Source organism: Capra hircus, chromosome 8, assembly GCF_001704415.2.
Source record: "Capra hircus breed San Clemente chromosome 8, ASM170441v1, whole genome shotgun sequence".
Classification (NCBI taxonomy): domain Eukaryota; kingdom Metazoa; phylum Chordata; class Mammalia; order Artiodactyla; family Bovidae; genus Capra; species Capra hircus.
The window spans coordinates 153,355-176,957 of record NC_030815.1 but is presented as its reverse complement, the minus strand read 5'-3'; the positions used below and the strand labels follow the sequence as shown (position 1 = coordinate 176,957).

At 36.1% G+C, this 23,603-nt stretch overlaps 1 protein-coding gene and 1 pseudogene across 1 annotated transcript; both read left to right on the top strand.

Annotated features, from left to right (window-relative positions):
* On the top strand, positions 6,374-7,279 carry LOC102190962 (annotated as a pseudogene).
* Positions 21,779-22,741, top strand: LOC102190689 (olfactory receptor 10AG1-like). Its single transcript, XM_005683510.1, has one exon. It carries the CDS (start codon positions 21,779-21,781, stop codon positions 22,739-22,741), a length of 963 nt encoding a protein of 320 aa, XP_005683567.1.

Genomic DNA, 23,603 nt, shown 5'->3' with positions numbered 1-23,603 from the left:
GGTAAACTGAGAGATTGGGATTGAAATATACAAACTAACCTGTCTAAATAGATAGCTAGTAAGAACCTAGTGTGTGGAGAAGGAAATGGCAACCCATTCCAGTATTCTTGCCTGGAAAATCCCATGGACAGAAGAACCTGGTAGGCTACAGTCCATGGGGTTGCAAAGAGTTGGAGATGACTGAGCGACTTTACTAACTAAGAACCTACTGTATAGCACAGGAACCCTTCTCAATACTCTGCAATAATCTATATTGGAATAGAATCTTAAAAAGAGTCAAACTATGTTTATGTATGACTGATTCACTCTGCTATATAGCAGAAGCTAAATAACATTGGAAATCAACTGTATTCCCATAAAAATTAATTTAAAAAGAGTAAGTGTAAAGCAATAATACAAAGCAAAAGATAACATTGTCCAAATAGTATTTTCTTTTCAGAATCTCAACATTTTGCACATTAAACTATATAATTTATTTAATGAGAGATTGTATTAGGCAGATTTTATTTTGCAAACTCTACAGTTACAGCTAAAAATTAATAAGGAGCATTGGATTAAAAAAATGGTTCAGTTCAGTCTCTCAGTCGTGTCCAACTCTTTGCGACCCCATGGACTGCAGCATGCCAGGCCTCCCTGTCCATCACCAACTTCCGGAGTTTACTCAAACTCATGTCCATTGAGTCGGTGATGCCATCCAGCCATCTCATCCTCTGTAGTCCCCTTCTCCTCCTGCCCTCAATCTTTCCCAGCATCAGGGTCTTTTCAAATGAGTCAGTTCTTCACATCAGGTGGCCAAAATATTAGTGTTTCAGCTTCAGCATCAGTCCTTCCAATGAATATTCAGGACTGACTTCCTTTAGGATGAATTAGTTGGATCTCCTTGCAGTCCAAGGGACCCTCAAGAATCTTCTCCAACATCACAGTTCAAAAGCATAAATTCTTCAGTGCTCAACTTTCTCTATAGTCCAGCTCTCACACTCATACATGACTACTGGAAAAACCATAGCTTTGACTAGACAGACCTTTGTTGGCAAAGTAATGTCTCTGCTTTTTAATATGCTGTCTAAGTGATACATAAATACTAAAAATATATTAAAATCACAAAAAAATAATAAGAAAAAACAGTGAAAATATATATGTATAAGAGAAAATATATGTATAGGAGAAACAAAACACAAACAGCAAGGCAGTAAATTTAAATTTAGTCATATTTATAAGACCACTATTAAAATGTATAGCAATCCAATCAATGTACAGCATAGTGTTGATGTTGTTCAGTGGCTAAATCTCGTGTGACTCTGCAACCCCATGGACTGCAGCATGTCAGGCTTCCCTGTCCTTCACTATCTCCTGGAGTTTGTTCAAACTCATGTCCATTGAGTCAGTGATATCATCTCATCCTCCATCGTTCCCTTCTCCTTTTGTCAGTGAGCTGGCTCTTCGCATGATGTGACCAAAGTATTGAAGCTTCAGCTTCAGCACCAATCCTCCCAGTGAATATTCTGGGTGGATTTCCTTTAGGATTAACCAGTTTGATTTCCTTCCTGTTCAAGGGACCCTCAAAAGTCTTCTCCAACACCACAGTTTGAAAGCAGCCATTCTTCGGCACTCGGCCTTCTTTATATTCTAACTCTCATATCCATACGTGACAAGTGGAAGAACCATAGCTTTAACTATAAGTAGCTTTGTCAGCAAAGTGATGCCTTTGCTTTTTAATACCCACTCTAGGTTTGTCATAGCTTTTCCTTCAAGAAACAAACGGCTTTTGATTTCATGGCTGCTCACCATCCACACTGGTTTTGGTGCCCAAGAACATAATATAGAGCATGGTGACTATGGGCTTTCCTGGTGGCTCAGAGGTTAAAGCGTCTGCCTCCAATGCTGGAGACCAGGTTCGATCCCTGGGTCGGGAACATCCCCTGGAGAAGGAAATGGCAACCCACTCCAGTATTCTTGCCTGGAGAATCCCATGGATTGAGGAGCCTGGTGGGCTGCAGTCCACAGGGTCACAAAGAGTCGGACACGACTGAGTGACTTTACTTTACTTTTATGGTGACTATAGTTAAATAATTTTGCATATTTGAAAGTTGCTAAGAGAAATTTTTAAAAATTCACATCACAAGAAAAAAATGTATAACTTTGGGTGGTGATGGATATTAACATTAGACACTGTAATGATCGTTTAAAATATATTTATGTTGTGCAGCAGATGTTAATATAATGCTGTAATTCAAGTAGATCTCATCTAATCACTGAATTTTAAAGGTCATGCTTTATGTTATGTAAATTATGCCTCAGCACTATTACTAATTTAAGCATCAAAGCCTAATGAAAATAATAATGACATTGTGTTGTTAGGCTCAAATATATCTATAAAACAAATTAATATGCATAAATATTTACCATGACTACTTATTCTATTATGTGTCATGCTAAGTCATCAGTCTGAAGGTACGCATGTTGCAGCATGCTATAGCACCCTTTTTTAATGACCAAAAGTGAGGACTTTTATGCTCTTCAAATACGCCTGTTTTATTGATATACAGTGAACATCATTCCCTAACCTTCTCAGAGCCACATTGGACCAGGTAATTAGTTTCTACAGTGACATATGGGTAGAAGTGATGTGTTTATTACATATAGAGGCTCTGAATAGTGTATTTGTTTCCTTTTGTTCCGTCTGTCTGGCATCTCAGGTTTCTGCATGCTGAAGATCCAGTAGGAAACTACAAAGAAGAAATAGGAACAGTGGGACCCCTAGATGAAGACAACCAGGGTTTCTTCATTACTGACTGCAAACGTGTGCTGTAATACGATAGTAAAATATTTATTTATTTTGTTACACTGATATATTTGAGGTATTATCCCAGAGTGTAGATTTGTTTTCAGGTGATGATGATATTGAATTGAACACAGAAACATTCAATTCTCAATCCTAACTATAGATTTAAGGATTATATCAGTTTAATCACATGGGTGATGGGTGACGGACATTCCATTTGCTCTATCCTGTAAGTAAAACGTATTTGAAACAAATCATCAGTGCAATTCTCATTTATAAACATGACACTAAATGACATGGATACACTATCAATTCTAAAAAAGAGTACATAAGTCCAATTTATGAGGAACATGCTGTAATAAAGAGAAACAAATTTAAAATACAAAAAAGAAACACAATTTTATAAACACGAATAGTGTTTCAAATTGCCAAAGAATCTCTAAACAGAAAGAAAAAAATGTGCTTATGAGCAGAAGTGGATATTAGCCTTGTAACCTCATTCCTGATAATTTTGCCTACAAACCTGCCTGGGTTTTTTTTTTTTTTTCCTGTCTTAAACAATTGGGTTTAAATTTTTTTAAATTATTAATTGGAGGATAATTGCTTTACAGTGTTGCATTGGTTCTGCCATTAAACAAAGTAAATCAGTCATAGGTGTACATACATCTCCTCTGTTTTTAACCTCCCTCCCACACCCCACCCCATCGCCCCCAGGTTGTCACAGAGCTTCAGGCTGAGCTCCCTGTTTTATATATTTAGAAACTTCCCACTAGCTCTCTGCTTTACATGCGGTGGTGTATATGTCTTAGTGTTAACCTTTCAGCTTGTCCCGCCCTCTCCTTCCCTCGCTGTGTCCACAAGTCTGTTCTCTATGTCTGTGTCTATATTCCTGCCTTGCAAATAGGTTTTTCAGTATCATTTTTCTCGAATATATATATATATATATATATATATATATATAAAATATGTGTGTGTGTGTGTGTGTTAATAAAGGATATCTCTCTTTCTCTTTCTGACTTACTTTACTCTGCATAACAGGCTCTAGGCTATTTTTAAAGTGCCTTTCATTTTGAATCTCCTAGATACCTACATTGATGACCAACTAGATATCCTAACATGAATAAAACTACCCAGATTTTTGTTAGCATATACAACATGCTTTAATTTCCACAAAAGTTAATCTAGGAACAGTGTTCTACTTCTGAAAAGGGGTCTAATCCTCCTCGCAGTGTAGTGGAAAGAACAACCACATCACGTTCGTGTATTAGTAAGCGACACACTTTTCTAAAGATGTGAAAGATGAGCTCTGAATGAATTATGGGAATAAAATTAAGGAAGGAAAACACAGCAATTACTAATGGTCTGAAATGCAATAAATTGAAAGTTTTAATTTTTTTTCCAGAAAGTACTATTGGTACTAGATAATTACGTGTCATTTTCCCACCCCCACCGAGGGGAACATTTATGCCAAGAAGGAGCTTCAGAGGACAAATCATCTACAGAAAAAGTAGTATTAAAACATAAACCCAGATGATTACCGAACAGAAGCAGTCTTCTAGAAACTAAACTGATACTCAAGAGAAAATGTCCCTCAGGGTGAGCATGACTACTTCCTACATAAGAGCAGCTGATCTTTGAAGAATACTCCAGAATGACAGTGGCTTCCTGATTCAAAAGAATTGTAAAAATTTACATGGTCAAAACATCTATATTCTCATAGATAACTTCATGTAAATCCATGAAGGTAAGTTAGATGGTTTTATTTAAAAGTAGTTCTGAATTTGAGGTTTAAGATAAAAAGGATAAAACAGGAAAATATGAAATTCTGCGATCTTTATCTGAAAATTAGTTAAATTAACCAATGTATTTCTTAACTTTTTTTAATGATAAAATAAAATTAGAAATAAGTGAAATAGCAATAATAATAACAATATTTATAATAAAACTTTCACTTGAGGTAACTTTGAAAACTAATTCTAGTGGAAATAGAGAAATAAGAGAGAACATTTGTTGACTCAATTTTTTTAAAAAATCAAAGTATTAATGCCAAAACAATAGTTTGTGGAGCTGGAAGTTGGGAACAGACATAGTAGATTTAATGAAATATGAAAACACAGAGAACAAACATTAATAAAGTGTTATGAAAATTGTCACACAGTGTTGACTGCCTGATATCTGCTTACATGAACTTGAAGTGAAGCAAGATAACAGGCCTCTGTGTGTGTGTGTTAGTCCCATTCATATGCTTTTGCCATTTGCATTCCTAAAATAATCAACCATAGGGTTTAAATAAAGTTACATTTATTAGATAAAATTACAAAGGGATTATATAGGAAGCATTTTATTTGGTTGTAAAAGAAGCAGATGACAATGGATCAGAGAATTCCATAGGTTAAGAACAGACTATATTAAAATATCATGAGAGTGAAAATCACTCAGTCATGTCTGACTCTTTGTGACCACATGGACAGTCCATAGAGTTCTCCAGGCCCGAATACTAGAGTGGGTAGCCTATCCCTTCTCTAGTGGATCTTCCCAACCCAGGAATCAAACCAGGGTCTCCTGCATTGTAGGTGGATTGTTTACCAACTGAGCTATCAGGGAACCCCACTATCATGAAGAATGGGTCATATCTATGGACTGAGTTAAAGGTTAATTGGTATTTGTAATGCAGTGTACAATGGGTATTAATAGGGAACGTTATTGGATCCCATGATGTGACATACTTTCCATATGTAGCATAACTGATGGGTGAGATACCCAGTAGAGAACAATACTATTACATGTATCTGTTCCCCCAGGAACAAGGAATGAGTTTAAGAAAGTCAGTCCTCATTGGAGTAGAAATAGGAGGACTTAAAATGTTTGAATAAGAATTAAGCAAAAGTTTTAAGTGAAAAGCTTTGAATTGAAAGGAAATGGAATAAGTCAATAGGTACAGAAAAAGAAATTGATGAACCCAAAGAAAATCAATAGCAAGCCTGTGTCATATATAATTTCACTTTTAAAAGGGGTGAAATAATTTAATACTATTCCTGTACAATCAGCTCTAAATAAAAATGCACACATCGTATTGTCTCTGGTATCATTACTGCTGCTGCTCAGTCACGTCCGTCATGTCTGACTCTTTGTGATCCCATGGACCATACCCCGTGGAATTTTCTAGGGAAGAACACTGGAGTGGGTTGCCATCCCCTCCTCCAAGGGATCTTCCTTGTCCGCAGATCAAACCTACATCTCCGGTATCTCCTGCATTTCAGGCCTTTTTTTTTTTTTTTTTCACTTCCGAGATACCAGGGAAGCCTTCTGGTATAACTACAACCAAGTATAAGAAAATGAGGATTTTATATCTCTAATTGAGTTTAACTGCACATCAATTCATTGCTGATGTTTTAAATCTCATTTCTTAGGAACTGAGCAAGGCAAAGGCAGCAATACTTGCATGGATTATGTAAATAAGTTCATGCATCTAATTCATTTAACAGAAGGGAAACGTTACTGAAAAGCATTAATAAATTGACCATATTGAATTTACCATATCTACAGATGGAGCACAAATTAAGAACTGAAAAATCAAACATCACTACAATGATGGAATTTATCCTCTTCGGGTTTTCTGATATTCCCAATTTCCAATGGATTTTTTTGGGGGATTTTTTAGTCCTCTACCTGACCATCCTGATGTGCAATAGTGTCATTGTACTGATAACAAGAATTGACCCTACTCTCCAGACCCCCATGTGCTTTTTTCCTGAATCACTTTTTCGTTTCAGAAATCTGTTATGTAACTGTCACTATCCCAAGAATGCTCACAGACCTAGTGAGCCAGAAAGAGCACATTTGTTTCATTGCCTGTGCTACCCAAACATGTTTGGTCCTTCTGTTTGGAGGTTTAGAGTGTCTCCTCCTGGCCGTGATGGCCTATGACTGCGATGTGGCCATTTGTAACTCTCTTCACTATGGTCTGATCATGAGCCCCCAGGTCTGTGTCCAGCTGGTCACTGCTGCCTGTGTCTGTGGAGTTCCTGTTGTAATGGGGCAAATACGGCAGATTTCCTCTCTGCCCTTTTGTGGGTCTACCACAATTAATTATTTTTTTCTGTGACCTCCCCCCAGTATTCAAGCTTGCTGTGGGGACACATTTGTGAACGAGATAGCAGTCTATGCAGTTGCAGTGGTATTCATCGTGGTTCCATTTCTGTTGATTGGTGTCTCCTATGGCAAAATCATCTCCAACTTTCTGAAAAAGTGATCTGCCAGCGGGAAGGGCTAAAGCCTTCTCCACTTGCTAGTCTCACCTCACAGTGGTGGTCTTATTCTACCGCACAGCCTCTACCACCCATTTATAGCCCAAACTAAGTCAGTCTGAAGAAACTGGGAAGCTGATCTCTTTTCTATACAGTTTGGATCCCAACATTGAATTCCATTATATTTACTCTGAGGAACAAATATACCACCGTAGCATTGAGAAAACAACTAAGTAAATTATCAACTTGACTTACAGAACTTACAGAAGCAATTATTTGTTTCTATGTTTCTCATGTAAATACATCAGAAAATATCTATTTTATTTCTATGTTCCTATAAAATGATAGTTAGTATCATCACTGCCATCTCAGATTATGTGAAAGGACCTTAGTTTCAAAGAGTTAAGGGTTTCTGGGTTATCAAAGTACACATTATCTCCATGGCAATGATCTATTTTGAAGACTTATCTTTCCTCTCACTAGGATAGAGTGAGTTAAGAGATTTCCTGATTAATAAAATGATAGTTAACTGCTATATAACTAATGATTATGGTCATGCCCTGTAAGAAATTTGCTTGAAACTTCCCATTCCTTAAGGCATAATCACTGTCCTTTTCTGTACTTAATGACTGGATTTAGATGATGAGAAAACAACAACCACATCCAAGCTGGTGGGAGTAGGGGAATTTGAGTGCTTTCTTGCAGTTTTTCCTTCTTTCTCTGTTTTGCAACTGTCCATATCCCTTTCAGAGTACAAACCCGGAAAGGATCCTTGTTACTTCAGTGCTGACTGTTTTCTAGTGACGTCATTTCCTCCATCTTGTAGCTTCATGTTTTGCTTTTGTAGTGTCTTCTTAGTATAAGGAATATTAGGAATTTAAACTATAAACTGCATTGGGTTGAATGTTGATCCTCTAAATATATGTCAGGTTACAACCTGCAAACCTGAACTTATTAGGAAAATAAAAACCTTTGCAGATTTAATTCAGTTAAGGACTTTGAAATAAGATTATCTTAATCTAAGGGAAGGGCACTATATCCTATGATCAGTGTTCTTAGTTCTTATAAGGGGGGAAGAGAGATTAAGTTAAAAATAGGGATGCAGCAATACATAGAAGAGTATAATGTGAAGATGGAGGAAGCAACCGGGAGGGACACATGACACAGCCATGAAGCAAAGGAGGTCAGGGACCACCGAAAGCTGAAAGAGGCAAGGAGTGACTATCCCTTTAGAGTCTGTGGAGGAAAACCCTGCCAGCACTGTGATTTGGGACGCTGGCTTTTAAAGAGGTGAGAAAGTTAACTTTTATTCTTTAAACCACTCAATTTGTGATAATTTTTACAATACATCTAGGAAAGTAATACACTGTGTATGCAGTCATTTTATTAAGGTGTTTTTATTCTAATCATCTGGAATAAATTCTGTGTCTTTTGGGAACAGTGATTTTAAAAATTAGATTTTTTTTTACTTTAAAAACTATATCAATGAAGACTCATAAAAATATTTGCCCAAGAATGATGGTTAATTGTGTTTGTTCAAGAATGTTTGTTAAAAGCTTTTTGATACTGCAAAAGAGAACACTAGCAAAGCAAAGGCAAGCTGTTCTCATTCGGAGCATAGTAGACACGGGTGCCCGTTTACCATGTGATGCTGCACAGTCTCTCAAGACAATGTTTTAGAGCCACGCCAGTGAGGAAATCCCAAGCTTTTCAGGCATGTAAGTAAGCACATAAATACATGTATAAAACATAACTCTATTTTTGCAAAACAAAGGGACATAGCATCCATATATTCATACAACAGTTCACATGTGCATCTTTCTAGTTGGTGTGCATATGTGCCAGCAATATCTGAATGTGTATTAGAAGAGAGAAAGGACTGCTTTACAGTGACAGGAGTTCAGATAATGTCTGACTTATTTATACTTTTTTTTGGAATATGGATTTATTAAAAAGAGTATAATATACATATCACAAAAATAATAAATTTTATTCAGAACATAACTACATATGGAAGAAAATTACTGCATTTCTTCTTTTCTTATTGACTCCCAATATTTTACAGAATATTTAGTAGCTAACAGAGAAATGTCAATACCAGCCAAATAATCTTTGATATTTTAAAGAAATAACACATTTTTAATGAACTAAACAGAATCAGAATATATAATATTTGATCATTTATTTTAAAAAAGGACTAAAATAGCTTTAATTATAGTTACAAATAGAGATACATTTAAGATTATGAAATGGATATATATGTACATAGGCACTATTGCATAATTATAATATACATTATATATCATATAAACATATATATTTCAATATTCATTGGAAGGACTGATGCTGAAGCCAAAGTTAAATAGCTGACTCATTAGAAAAGACCCTGATGCTGGGAAAGATTGAAGGTAGAAGGAGAAGAGGGCATCAAGAGGAGGGAGGGGGATTCAGGATGGGGAACATGTGTATGCCTGTGGCAGATTCATGTTGATGTATGGCAAAACCAACACAATATTGTAAAGTTATTAACCTCCAATTAAAATAAATGAATTTATATTAAAAAAAAAAGAAGATGAGATGGCTGGATGGCATCATGGATTTAGTGGACATAAACTTAGGCAACAGAAGATGGTGAGAAACAGGGTGGCCTGGAGTGCTGCAGTCCATAGGGATGTGAAGAGTTGGACACGGTTGGAAGACTGGACAACAACAACCACAAATATATATTTATATATAGCTATACAAAAATAGAAAAATGACTGACTTCACTCTTTTCACAGAGAGAACATGAAACACACACACAACCCAGAAGCATATCTCACTTCAGTGATAACATTAGTTCTTTGGGGATTTTTCTGTATTCCCAATATCTGAGTGTTTCTTTTTGTAATATTTGCTTTTTAATGTGATTATACTGGTGAGAAGCAACGTCAATATTCTCATAAACAGAGTTGACCAGGCTCTCAAATTTCCATGTATCTTTGCCTCAGTAACTTTTCCTTCTTGGAAATCTGTTATGTATCTGTCACTCTTTCTAGAATATCCATAAACCTTCAGTCAGTGTGTGTATATATATACACATATATTTTTTTAAAGGAACTACAAAGATGTATTTTATTTGTATTCTTGGGGACACAGAATAGCTGGTGTTGACAGTTATGGCCTGTGACTGCTATGTGGCCAACTGTAACTTCCGCAGCTTCCCCTACTTATAAACCAGGAGCTCGTATTCAGCTGATGACACTTGGCTCTTGGATCAGTGGTGTTACAGCCAGGATAAGGCAAACATGCCAGATTTCCCCTCTGTCATTTTTGGATCTAACTAAAGCTGGGCTGTGGTGATGTTTTTCTGAATGAGATGTCAGTCTCTATAGTTGTACTATTAGTGAATCGTTTGTCATGATCCCTTTTCAGTTGACACTTGGCTCCTACAGTAAAATCACTTCTCCATCCTATGTTGCCATTGGCAATGGAATAAGCCAAAGTTTTCTCCACCTGCTCACCTCACACCACGCGTGTGCATTAAGTTGCTTCGGTTGTGTCCGACTCTCTGCTACCCTGTGGACCATAGCCCAGCTGGCTCTTGTGTCCATGAGAATCTCCAGGCAAGAACACTGGAATGGGCTGCTGTGCCCTTCTCCAGGGGATCTTCCCTACACAGGGATCAAACCTGTGTCTCTTATGTCTCCTGCATTGGCAGGTAGGTTCTTTACCATTAGTGCCACCTGAGAAACACCATAGTTGAGCCTTTATTTTGTGGACCCAGAACCATTACGTATTTATGACACGATTCCAACATTTTTACAGGAAAGATTTTTTTTCTCCTTTCTATACTGTGCTACCCTGATGTTTAATCCCATGATATATACTCTGAGGAATAAGGATGTCATGACAGCTTTGAGAAAATGACTGCCTTAATGTTTAACATCTTATCCACTGCTTTGAGCTAGTGATCTTTTCCCCACTTAGTTCTACAGTGTCTTAATCAGACATTATTTGGAATTTTGCTTCCTACATTAATATAAGTTGATTATCCTCATTATCCTGCCATTTTATGCTTGACTTTCTGATATCAGGATTATCTCCCTAGTGTTTGTATTTATAAGAAATTAATTTTTTCGCTGGTCTCATATTTAATGGAGTAGTCTCTGTCAGTAAAAATTCACTACTTATTTGATTTGTTGTTGTTGTTCAGTTGGTAAGTCATGTCCAACTCTGTATCTTCATGGACCACAGCATGCCAGGCTCCTCAGTCCTCCACTGTCTCTCTGAATTTGCTCAGATTCATGTCCATTGAGTCAGTGACACTGTTAATATCCAACCGTCTCATCCTCTGCTGTCTCCTCCTTTTTGCCTTCGTCTTTACTAGCATCAGGGTCTTTTACATTGAGTTGGCTCTCTGTATCAGGTGGCCAAAGTACTAAAACAATATAGTATATTTCGTCTATCAATTGGCCTCCCGATATTTTTATTCAAAATTCATAATGTATATTGTAATTTGTCTCCCTCTGTATTTTTATAACTTACTTAAAACCAAAAGATTTCAGCTAGCAAAGATTACTGCATATGGAAAGTTTTAGAAAATACTTGTTGAATAACTATAGAACATGGGCATACTTGAATAAGCAAAATTTCATACTGCAGAAAATGTAGAAAAGATGGTCTTTTAATGAATTATATTAATTTAAATATATATAAAGATGCAAAAAAAGGAGAGTTGACACTCACTTTACAAAATTTTATTTTAAAATGTAATCTCAGAAAATTTGTAAACTTAAGTAAAAATGCATAACAATGAGTCTTTACCAGGATAATGTTTATTAACTTCATGACGTTTTCTTCATGCTAGAAGAGTATTTTTCATAAAATTATTAGTCATAATCAATCAGTTGACATCAATCAGTTGAACTTCCTGGACTAAGAAATACTGCTATGCAGAGTGAAAATTTTCAATATAAAAATTTTAAATATGCTATAGTTAAAGGAGTGCTCTAAATCAAAAGCATCAAAAATTCAGGAGAAAAATTGACAATAGACTTAAAGGTGCATTTCACAAGACAGGATAATCTAAATGCCAAGAAAAAAGAAGAAAATAACTCATTCAGTTCAGTTCAGTCGCTCAGTTGTGTCCGACTCTTTGCAACCCCGTGAATTGCAGCACGCCAGGCCTCCCTGTCCATCACCAACTCCCAGAGTTCACTCAGACTCATGTCCATCGAGTCAGTGATGCCATCCAGCAATCTCATCCTAGGTCATCCCCTTCTCCTCCTGCCCCCAATCCCTCCCAGCATCAGAGTCTTTTCCAATGAGTCAGCTCTTCGCATGAGGTGGCCAAAATACTTGAGCTTTAGCATCATTCCTTCCAAAGAAATCCCAGGGCTGATCTCCTTCAGAATGAACTGGCTGGATCTCCTTGCAGTCCAAGGGACTTTCAAGAGTCTTCTCCAACAACACAGTTCAAAACCATCAATTCTTTGGTGCTCAGCCTTCTTCACAGTCCAGCTCTCACATCCATACATGACCACAGGAAAAACCATAGCCTTGACTAGACGGACCTTAGTCGCCAAAGTAATGTCTCTGCTTTTGAATATGCTAATAACTCATTAGCAACCAGTAAATGCAAATTAAAACCAAGTGAAATCTGTGATGCATTCATTACAAGGATGAAATAAATAAAAAGACTCACCCTATCACGTACATAAAAGATGTGGAGTAATGAAAGCTCTTGCCTGGTGCTGGTATGTGAATTGTACACCATATTAGCACACAGCCTGCCTTCATGAAGAAAATCTTACTCTTAACCATGTACCAGGAGAAATGTGTACACATGTGTGACAAGGGATGCATCTGAGAATGCTCATTTTACATCACTCATAATGTCAAATCTTTATCAAACTAGAATTATATGTAATTGTGATAATTTCACACAGAGGAAAATCAAGGAGTTATAGAAATGAATAAAATGCAATTATATACAGCATGGATTAAGCATATTTTTAAGCAAACCAAATCGTAATCATATGTACATATCCTTTTGTTAAGCTAAAAAGCCATATTTAGAACACCATTTATCATATGTATATACATAATTCCCCCTATTTCTTAAATTTTATTTAATGAGCATATTCTATCATGGAAAAAAGTTATTATGCTTTCTTATTTTTGGCTATGCTTCTATTTTTTCCTGAAACTTATTCAGAAAAATGAATTACCTTTTATTATAGAAAAGTAGTAATCAAGCAACAAAAATATGATTCAAGACTGCTGATGCCACTGAATTGCTTCAAAAAATAAATTAACATCTTTATAAAAGGACATTCTTAAAGCCAAGTTTAATTTTCCAACCTCTAAAACAACAACAACAACAAAATAACTTTTTTTTTCATTTTTATTTTTTTATTTTTTAAATTTTTTATTTTTTTTAAATTTTAAAATCTTTAATTCTTACATGCGTTCCCAAACATGAACCCCCCTCCCACCTCCCTCCCCACAACATCTCTCTGGGTCATCCCCATGCACCAGCCCCAAGCAAGCTGCACCCTACGTCAGACATGGACTGGCGATTCAATTCTTACATGACAGTATACATGTTAGAATTCCCATTCTCCCAAATCATCCCACCCTCTCACTCTCCCTCTGAGTCCAAAAGTCCGGTATACACATCTGTGTCTTTTTTCCTGTCTTGCATACAGGGTCGTCATTGCCATCTTCCTAAATTCTATATATATGTGTTAGTATACTGTACTGGTGTTTTTCTTTCTGGCTTACTTCACTCTGTATAATTGGCTCCAGTTTCATCCATCTCATCAGAACTAATTCAAATGAATTCTTTTTAACGGCTGAGTAATACTCCATTGTGTATATGTACCACAGCTTTCTTATCCATTCATCTGCTGATGGACATCTAGGTTGTTTCCATGTCCTGGCTATTATAAACAGTGCTGCGATGAACATTGGGGTACATGTGTCTCTTTCAATTCTGGTTTCCTCGGTGTGTATGCCCAGAAGTGGGATTGCTGGGTCATAAGGTAGTTCTATTTGCAATTTTTTAAGGAATCTCCACACTGTTCTCCATAGTGGCTGTACTAGTTTGCATTCCCACCAACAGTGTAGGAGGGTTCCCTTTTCTCCACACCCTCTCCAGCATTTATTGCTTGCAGATTTTTGGATCGCAGCCATTCTGACTGGTGTGAAGTGGTACCTCATTGTGGTTTTGATTTGCATTTCTCTAATAATGAGTGATGTTGAGCATCTTTTCATGTGTTTGTTAGCCATCCGTATGTCTTCTTTGGAGAAATGTCTATTTAGTTCTTTGGCCCATTTTTTGACTGGGTCGTTTATTTTTCTGGAATTGAGCTGCAGAAGTTGCTTGTATATTTTTGAGATTAGTTGTTTGTCAGTTGTTTCATTTGCTATTATTTTCTCCCATTCAGAAGGCTGTCTTTTCACCTTGCTTATATTTTCCTTTGTTGTACAGAAGCTTTTAATTTTAATTAGATCCCATTTGTTTATTTTTGCTTTTATTTCCAGAATTCTGGGAGGTGGATCATAGAGGATCCTGCTGTGATTTATGTCAGAGTGTTTTGCCTATGTTCTCCTCTAGGAGTTTTATAGTTTCTGATCTTACATTTAGATCTTTAATCAATGAATATAGTAAAGTTGCAGGATATAAAATCAACACACAGAAATCCCTTGCATTCCTATACACGAATAATGAGAAAGTAGAAAAAGAAATTAAGGAAACAATTCCATTCACCATTGCAACGAAAAGAATAAAATACTTAGGAATATATCTACCTAAAGAAACTAAAGACCTATACATAGAAAACTATAAAACACTGATGAAAGAAATCAAAGAGGACACTAATAGATGGAGAAATATACCATGTTCATGGATTGGAAGAATCAATATAGTGAAAATGAGTATATTACCCAAAGCAATTTACAAATTCAATGCAATCCCTATCAAGCTACCAGCCACATTTTTCACAGAACTAGAACAAATAATTTCAAGATTTGTATGGAAATACAAAAAACCTCGAATAGCCAAAGCAATCTTGAGAAAGAAGAATGGAACTGGAGGAATCAACTTGCCTGACTTCAGGCTCTACTACAAAGCCACAGTCATCAAGACAGTATGGTACTGGCACAAAGACAGACATATAGATCAATGGAACAAAATAGAAAGCCCAGAGATAAATCCACACACATATGGACACCTTATCTTTGACAAAGGAGGCAAGAATATACAATGGAGTAAAGACAATCTCTTTAACAAGTGGTGCTGGGAAAACTGGTCAACCACTTGTAAAAGAATGAAACTAGATCACTTTCTAACACCGTACACAAAAATAAACTCAAAATAACTTTCATTTGTGTTTAAGAGGCACTGGGTCACAACAAGCCAGTCTAGTTTCAAGCACTAGACATTTTTGATAAATTATAGATCATATTTTAAAGGTATCATATAACTGTGAGAGAAAACAATAGATGACAATATTGAAAACAAGGTTCATTAAGTCATAAAATATTCACACTTTTTCAAGCCACTTTGTTGCAGTATCATGTTACTGCATATCATAGTGTGTGTGCATGCTTACTGATTAATTCAGAGGATGATCACAGTTGTAATATTGGTCAATTGGATATTCCTCTCCACACATACACAATGCATAGGAAAATGTCTCAGAGTTTTTACTACTGTATCATTGTTCAGATTACAATTTACTTTTTTTTTTTTACAGATGAAGCTGTTGTCTGCATGTTGAAAGAATAATTTTCTTCTGTGAATTGTTAATTCACCTGTTTTACCCATTTTTAAAATTTATACTTTGGACTTTCCCTCTGTATTAAAAATTGAGCCAAGATTACTTTATTTGAAATGAGTTGTAACAATTTTCCCCTTATATTAATTATATTTGATACTTATGGGGCTTGCTACTTTTTATCATCTAGAATCATTTATTTTTACACAGTGCATGTGTGTGTGTGTGTGTCCTGCGTTCTAAATTTTAATGAGTTAAACTTTCTTTACTTCAAAATTACAAAACACATTTAGAATACTTTCATCATTTCACTCTAAAATATACAAAATTGTGTATCATTTGGAGTTTATCCTGCTGTGGGATAGTTATCAAAAATACATATACTGTTTGTTTTTTTCCCCTCTAAGCCTGCCCAGTTGTCCGAATAACAGTTATTTTTATTTTTATTATTATTTTTTAATTTCTTTATTTTTTGAAATTTTACTTATTTTACTTTACAATACTGTATTGCTTTTGCCATACATCAACATGAATCCGCCACGGGTGTACATGAGTTTCCCAATCCTGAATGCCCCTCCCACCTCCCTCCCCATACCATCTCTCTAGGTTCGATGCAGGATACAGGATGCTTGGGGCTGGTGCACTGGGATGACCCAGAGAGAATAACAGTTATTTTTAAATGCCCACGCTTTTCTAATTTGGTAGGCTATTACAAATTTTCATGTATATTTGAGCCTTTTCTGGAATTTCTATTCTATTCCAGCAGAAGGCTTCTTTATTTACGCATGATACTGCACTGAGCTGTGCTCAGTCGCTCAGCTGTGTCAGATTCTGTCAGAGCCATGGACGATAGCCCGCCAGGCTTCCCTGGCCTCTCCTGCCTTAGTAGGCAGATTCTTTACCACTGGGCCACCCGAGAAGCCCATGCATAATACTGACTCTGCGGGTCACGAGGTCTTGTAACTCCTTCCCAGCACTAGCTATTTCTTGGATGAGCTCCTGCAGGAGCTCAGCCTGGCTGGCCTCTCGCTCCCCTTCTGTCCTTATCACATCCGGTCCCCGTGAGAAGCCTGTCCCACCACCCACTACTCACGGGCCTTCTGTGATCTTTGCCCTGAGGCTCCTGATACTTTTAAATTAACGTTCCAAATCATTCACACTGTCACATTACTATATGTGTTCCTTCTTGTAGATATTTTCTCTTCATAATCATAAACCTTAAGAAATCACTATTTACTAAATAATTGGAACCAATATGGAGAAGGAAATGACAACCCACTCCAATATTCTTGCCTGGAAAATCCTGTGGACGGAGGAACCTGGTGGGCTGCCGTCTATGGGGTCGCACAGCGTCAGACACAACTGAAGCCACTTAGCAGCAGCAGTAGCAGCAGGAAACAACATCCAATTTCGGGGGTTATGAGAAACTGGCTCTAAGCCAAAATTTTTAAACAATCTTTATGTTGCAGAAATTTCTCCACATTTAAAAAGTATAACTCACAAACTTTTTGCTTAGCATCTTTCCCACGATCTTAGCTGGACTTATTCCAGATTCTCATTTTATTGTAACTAGAGTCTGAAAGTATTCACATCTTGAGCATGTAAAATAAATTTGGGGAAAATTGGTGGCAGGCTGCAAAAGAGAGGAAAAATTTTCTCCTACTATGATTAACCTTGGGTTAAAATTTTAAATTTGATGTATGTTTAATTTTGATGTTAATTTTGATGAATGTTCATCAGCTAAATCTCAGGTTGCTTGAGAAATTGATAACACATTAATTTTGCACATATTTGCCATCAGAATATGTATTGTAACTATTACACAGATCTGTCCTCTAACTAGGAATCAAGGAACATATCATACAGAGGCTCTGCATAATGCATTCATAACAGTTAAGGTAAGAATTTAATGTGTGTCTATTTGATCGACCCAAATAATATTGTGTATGTGTGTGTGTGTGTGTGTGTGTGTGTGTGTGTGCCCGTGTTCAGTCATGTCCGACTCTGTAGCCCTCCAGGATCCTCTGTCTATGGAATTCTCCTGGCAAGGATTCTGGAGTGGGTTGCCATTTCCCACTCCATGTGAATTTCACAACCCAGGTTTCAAATCTGTGTCTCTTGCATCTCCTGCATTGGCCTCTTGCGTCTCTTGCCCTGGCAGGCCATTTCTTTACCAACTGTACCACCCGGGGAGCCCACAAATAATATTAGTACCCTGTTCACATCTAAGAAATAAAATGCTCTGTGTCCTCTTCCTTGGAAAGGCAGAAGAAAAAAGAAATTCTGAGTAGAGTGAGAACTATCTGGGAAAAATTAAAAAAAAAATACAACAAATCAGAAAATTCAGAAAGTGATGATTTTAATTAGAAATTTAAATGTGCCAGGTGGCAGAGATCCCTTGGGTAGAGATAACTATTTTTATTTAAGAGCACTTTATGTTTAGAAATAATAGAATATTTAAAGGCCAATTGAATTACTTTGATGAAACAAGTAATTTCACTTACAGTAAATATTCAGAGTCTCTCTAGTGAGAAAAATTAGCAACATTTTAAGTAAGAAAGGTAAATATGAAAATGATAGTAAGGCTTAATTCTTATTTTAAATTTAAAATTAATCATGTACACAGGTTTTTAATGTGTAAATTATTAATTTTACACATGGTAGCAAAATTTTTGTTCATTAAAGCAACTTCTATATATTTATCATTCTATTAAATAAAATTTACAATCAAATAATTATAATAAATAATGGTGTTAAGTCACTTTGAAATGCCAAAAAATATAATAGCTCAAATCTAGGTATAGATAATATTAAAGAAACTTCATTTGAGCCCACATATAGTAACAACAAAGGTTACATATGTCTATTCAGTTTGATATTATAATAAGAGATTTAATGTAAAGTAATACATAAAATAAAATTTTAACCATTGGGGAATTCAAAGAACAATTATTTTTAAAAAATTATAGAATTCAGGATTTATAAAATAATAAAGAGAGCTTTAGCTTCAACAATGTTTTTAAATTATTTTCAAGGATTGAATTACCAATTTTTATCAAATATACAAATATACTTGAAGTACACCTTGTTTTACTCCTGAGAAATTCAAACTCAAATCTTACCTATTTCATGTTATACAAGATTTCATCACCAAAATGACATATCTGTACAATTAGAAATTATACTTTATATAGCACTGGAAATAATTTTATTAAGGTAATGAGTGAAATACTAAATGATTTTATTCATAAAAATGATAAAGATTACAGTTCTATTCTTTTTATATTAATCTTTTTCTCTCTTTTAAGACTGACAATTTTAAATTAAAAGTGTCTATTCCTTTACTCAATTTCAGAATCAAATAATGAACACTATTAAGTAAACAAGCATTTTCTAAGATCTATATTGCTTTCAAGTAGGAAAACTAGGATTATTTTCCTAGATCTCTGTCCTTAGATCCTAGATCATGTAATATCAGTGGGAAAGAAAAATGGTATATGAAAGGAATGAGCCAAATTGCACCACTGTGTGCTACAAAGTCATGGGTGCCCTCCCTTTTAGTTCTACAGAGTGGAGGTGATAATATTATTAAATTATTGGCAGAAAATTCATAGAGAATTCACATCTAAGAGTCTTGGATTTTTATAACACTGTGATGATTGTTTTAATATCTTATTTCACTCCCACATTAACCATGTGATACCAAGCAAAGTAAATTAGAGAGCAGTTTTTCATACTGTTTAAAGCAAAGAGTGAAATTTAGAAGAATAAAATTTAGCTTTTAATAAAAACAATAATAGCTAGCTTTCAAATAGATTTTCTATGAATGCCAAAACAACTTTAAGTTTCTTTGCATGTATCAAATGAATGAATTCATATAGCAATCCTAACTGTTGGTACAAGTGTTAGTCAGTTTTGCAGCCCAGGGATCTATGGCACGGGAGATTAAGCGCTTTGCGTTGTCGCACAGCTGGCAAGTGAAGCCATGATTCGATTGCAGGCCATCTTGTCAGGATTGTATTTTTCATCCATGACACTATGTTTAGACTATGCTTGCATGGAAAACCTTGAAACATAAAGGGTGGGGAAATGAGAAGCAGGGCTGGGACTCATGTTGAGTCAAGTGATGCCTGGAGTGTAATATTTAAGGAGGCAGTCACTTTAACAATGGTGCAACGCAGAGTCAGCCCTGAAGCTGAGTGTGTGCCTTAAGATTCTGTACCAGAGGAGTCTCATTCCTTATTTAGGTAAGACCGCATTCTACTCCTGGCTCTGATGAAAGGAAAAAAATGGAAAAAATTATCATCAGTGAGTAACTCACTAACTCTACCAAAAAGAGTTTTTCTAGGGAGTGTGTTACAACCTTGGCAACTAAAGATTTAAGAACATTATACCGTATTAATAATTGTAATTATAGGACCATAATTTATACATAAACATATTAAAACTGATAGGTAATTTTATCAACAATTAATATTTAATTATCTCAAATAAGAAAGCAAACAGAAAATTTAAACAATTACTCAATATAACAGATGATAAATAATGGAGTTAGGATTCAAACTTAAGTATGATTTAAAAAATATACACTCAGAGAGATGGTATGGGGAGGGAGGTGGGAGGGGGGATTCAGGATTGGGAACACATGTACACCTGTGGCAGATTCATGCTGATGTATGGCAAAACCAATACAATATTGTAAAGTAAAAAAAAAAATAATAAAATATGAAAAAACGCACTGATTTGCAGTCACAAAACCAATGTGCAAATGATCAATGTATCCATCATTGCTAAATCTCAATATCCTAGCTCAAGAAAAGTGAGTTTAGAAACTGTTATCTGAATTATTATTATTTTTTGAGGAACAACAAAGACATCAGAGATGCACAGAGAGCACAGGGTAAAGCATGACAGGAAGCATCTCACACAGCTAGTGAACACAGCCCGGTGGCCCCTGTTTTCCCAGAGTGACCCTCTTAATGGCTTCTATCTGTATCTATCCCCACACGACTTTTCCAGAATGAAACCCTCTGATAGCCCCCCACATAGTATCTTACTGAAATATATGTATTTTATTCCCCATGTACAATAAAATAAAATATTCTCTAATTTTTTTTTGTAAACTGCCTAATAATGTGAATTGTATATAAGAACATGTATGATCAAGATCATCAAGTGAGGGAAGGGAAATGAAGAGTTGAAATACATAGCTGAAAATATATAAGGAAGATAATTTCTGTTATATTAATAGTTCTACTGAAGTATGTAAAGTCATAGAGAAATACAATAAAATTGTCAGAAAATGTAAATATTTAAGGGAAATCCCTAGCAGTCCAATGGTTAGGACTTTGTACTTTCACTGCCATCAGCCTGAGGTTCAATGTCTGGTTGGGGTGCTAAGATCCCACAAACCATGAAACATGGCCACAAAATGATGTAAGTATTTAAAACTGAGATCATATGGCAAAGTTGTAATTCTATCTTCAATAACTATCAATTTGTCCAAAGCCTGTGCCAATCAGGGCATCTGGGGCTTCCCTGGTGGCTCAGGTAGTAAAGAATATACCTGCAGTGCAGGAGATCGGGTTTGATCCCTGGGTAGGGAAGATCCCCTGGAGAAGGGAATGACAACCCACTCCAGTATTCTTGCCTATGAAATTCCATGGACAGAGGAGCCTGGCAGGCTATAGTCCATGGGATCCAAGAGTCAGACATGACTGAACAACTAACACTTAAACTTTTTTGACATTGGACTGTATTCGGAAAGAATGCCCTAAAAGATATTTCAAGGAAGAGTGTATGGTGATAACACATGGATTATAAACTGAGAAACGGGAAATGCATACATAATAAAATTCTTAAATTAGAAACAATTGCATTGACCATGGAAATCAATCTCGGTATCCTGATACAATTTATAAAACAGACACTGACCCTTGATGGTAAAAATGAAAAGCAGATAATACATTTACCCTTTTTCACACATGGAGCACCAAGAAAAAGCACCAGAAGGTAATCTCAGTAAACTGATGGAGTTTGTTCTCCTGGACTTTGCTGATGTTCCTCATCTCCAGGGGTTTTTATTTGGACTGTTCTCACTCATCTATATAATTATCTTGATGGGCAACGGCATCATATTTCTGATAACAAAACTAGACCCTGGTCTACAGACCCCCATATATTTTTTCCTTGGCAATTTTTCCCTTTTGGAAATCTGCTATGTGTCTGTTACACTCCCCAGAATGCTCACGAGTCTTTGGACACAAAGAAAAACAGTTTTTTTAGTTGCTTGTGCCACACAAATGTGCTTCATTCTTATACTTGGGGCCACTGAGTGCTTCCTTCTGGCCTTGATGGCCTATGATTGCTACACGGCCTTTTGTAGCCCTCTGCACTATCCTCTAGTCATGAACTACAAGGTGTATTTCCAGCTAGTGGCTGGCTCCTGTATCAGTGGAATCCCAGTCCAAACAGGCCAGACAGGCCAGATTTTCTCTCTGCCCTTTTGTGGTTCTAACCTCATCAACTACTTCTTCTGTGACGTCCCTCACATACTCAAGCTGGCCTGTGGGGACGCTTTTCTGAATGAAATGTTGGTCTTCACAGTTGCTGCACTGTTTGTTTTGGTTCCATTTCTGTTGATACTTGTCTCTTACGGCAAAATCATCTCCACATTCTTTAAATTGCCGTCAGCCACAGGTCGGGGCAAAGCCGTTTCCACCTGCTCCTCTCATGTTATGGTTGTGGTGGTGTTCTTCAGATTAGGCCTTGTCACATATTTAAGACCCAAGACGCAAGGCTCAGCAGGAACTAACAAAGTATTTTCTCTCTTCTACAGGATTGTGATGCCTGTGTTTAACCCCATGATATACAGTCTAAGGAACAAGGATGTCATGATGGCACTGAGACAATGGCCATGCAAATACCTTAGTTCATTGAAAAACTAACTTGTATTTCAGCAGTTGATTTCTTATATATTTGCTATAAATTTTCAACATTCATCTTAAACTCAATTTATCTGTCTATAACGTGGTGCTGCTGCTGCTGCTAAGTCACTTCAGTTGTGTCCGACTCTGTGCGACCCTATAGAGGGCAGCTTACCAGGCTCCCCAGTCCCTGGGATTCTCCAGGCAAGAACACTGGAGTGGGTTAGTTATTACCAAAATAAAAATTACTTGTAACGCTGAGAAATCTTGCTGTCTCCAGTTATACAGTTGTGTATGGGTCAACAAATAGCAAATCATTCACTTGGGAATTCTATAACCTTATTGTGAAATCTTCTCTTGTAGTAAGAACTTTAGACAAGAATTGCTATAATAGGCCCAGTTGTAATACAGACTCAGTTATATCACTTATTTGAAAGTACATTATTCAGTTCCATAGCGTTGTCACAGAAATTTTAAAAACCAAGTTAGTAATGGGCATTAATTAAAATGTTATGTATTGGCCTAGCAATTATTCTACAGATAAATAATTTCTTAGAGTGAAAAGTAGCTCTCACTGGGAATGTAGTTTAATAAATGATGTTGTACAATGATATTAGTAATTATTAGGCGTCATTTATGTGTATATCAGATTAAATCCATAATATGATTTGTTGAATTGATAAAACAAAAGATATTATTGAAATCTTTACATATAATAAGATGAGCTTGGAAAAAGTGATGGGAATATTCACAAGTCATGTTTTTTAAAAATATGTTTTTCTAGAGATGATAGTGGGGATAGGAAAGTTAGGGGAAAAGACAAAATTTAAGTTTTTGTAAAAGTAAGTATCTGCTATAAAAGCACAAGCATTGTACACCTTAA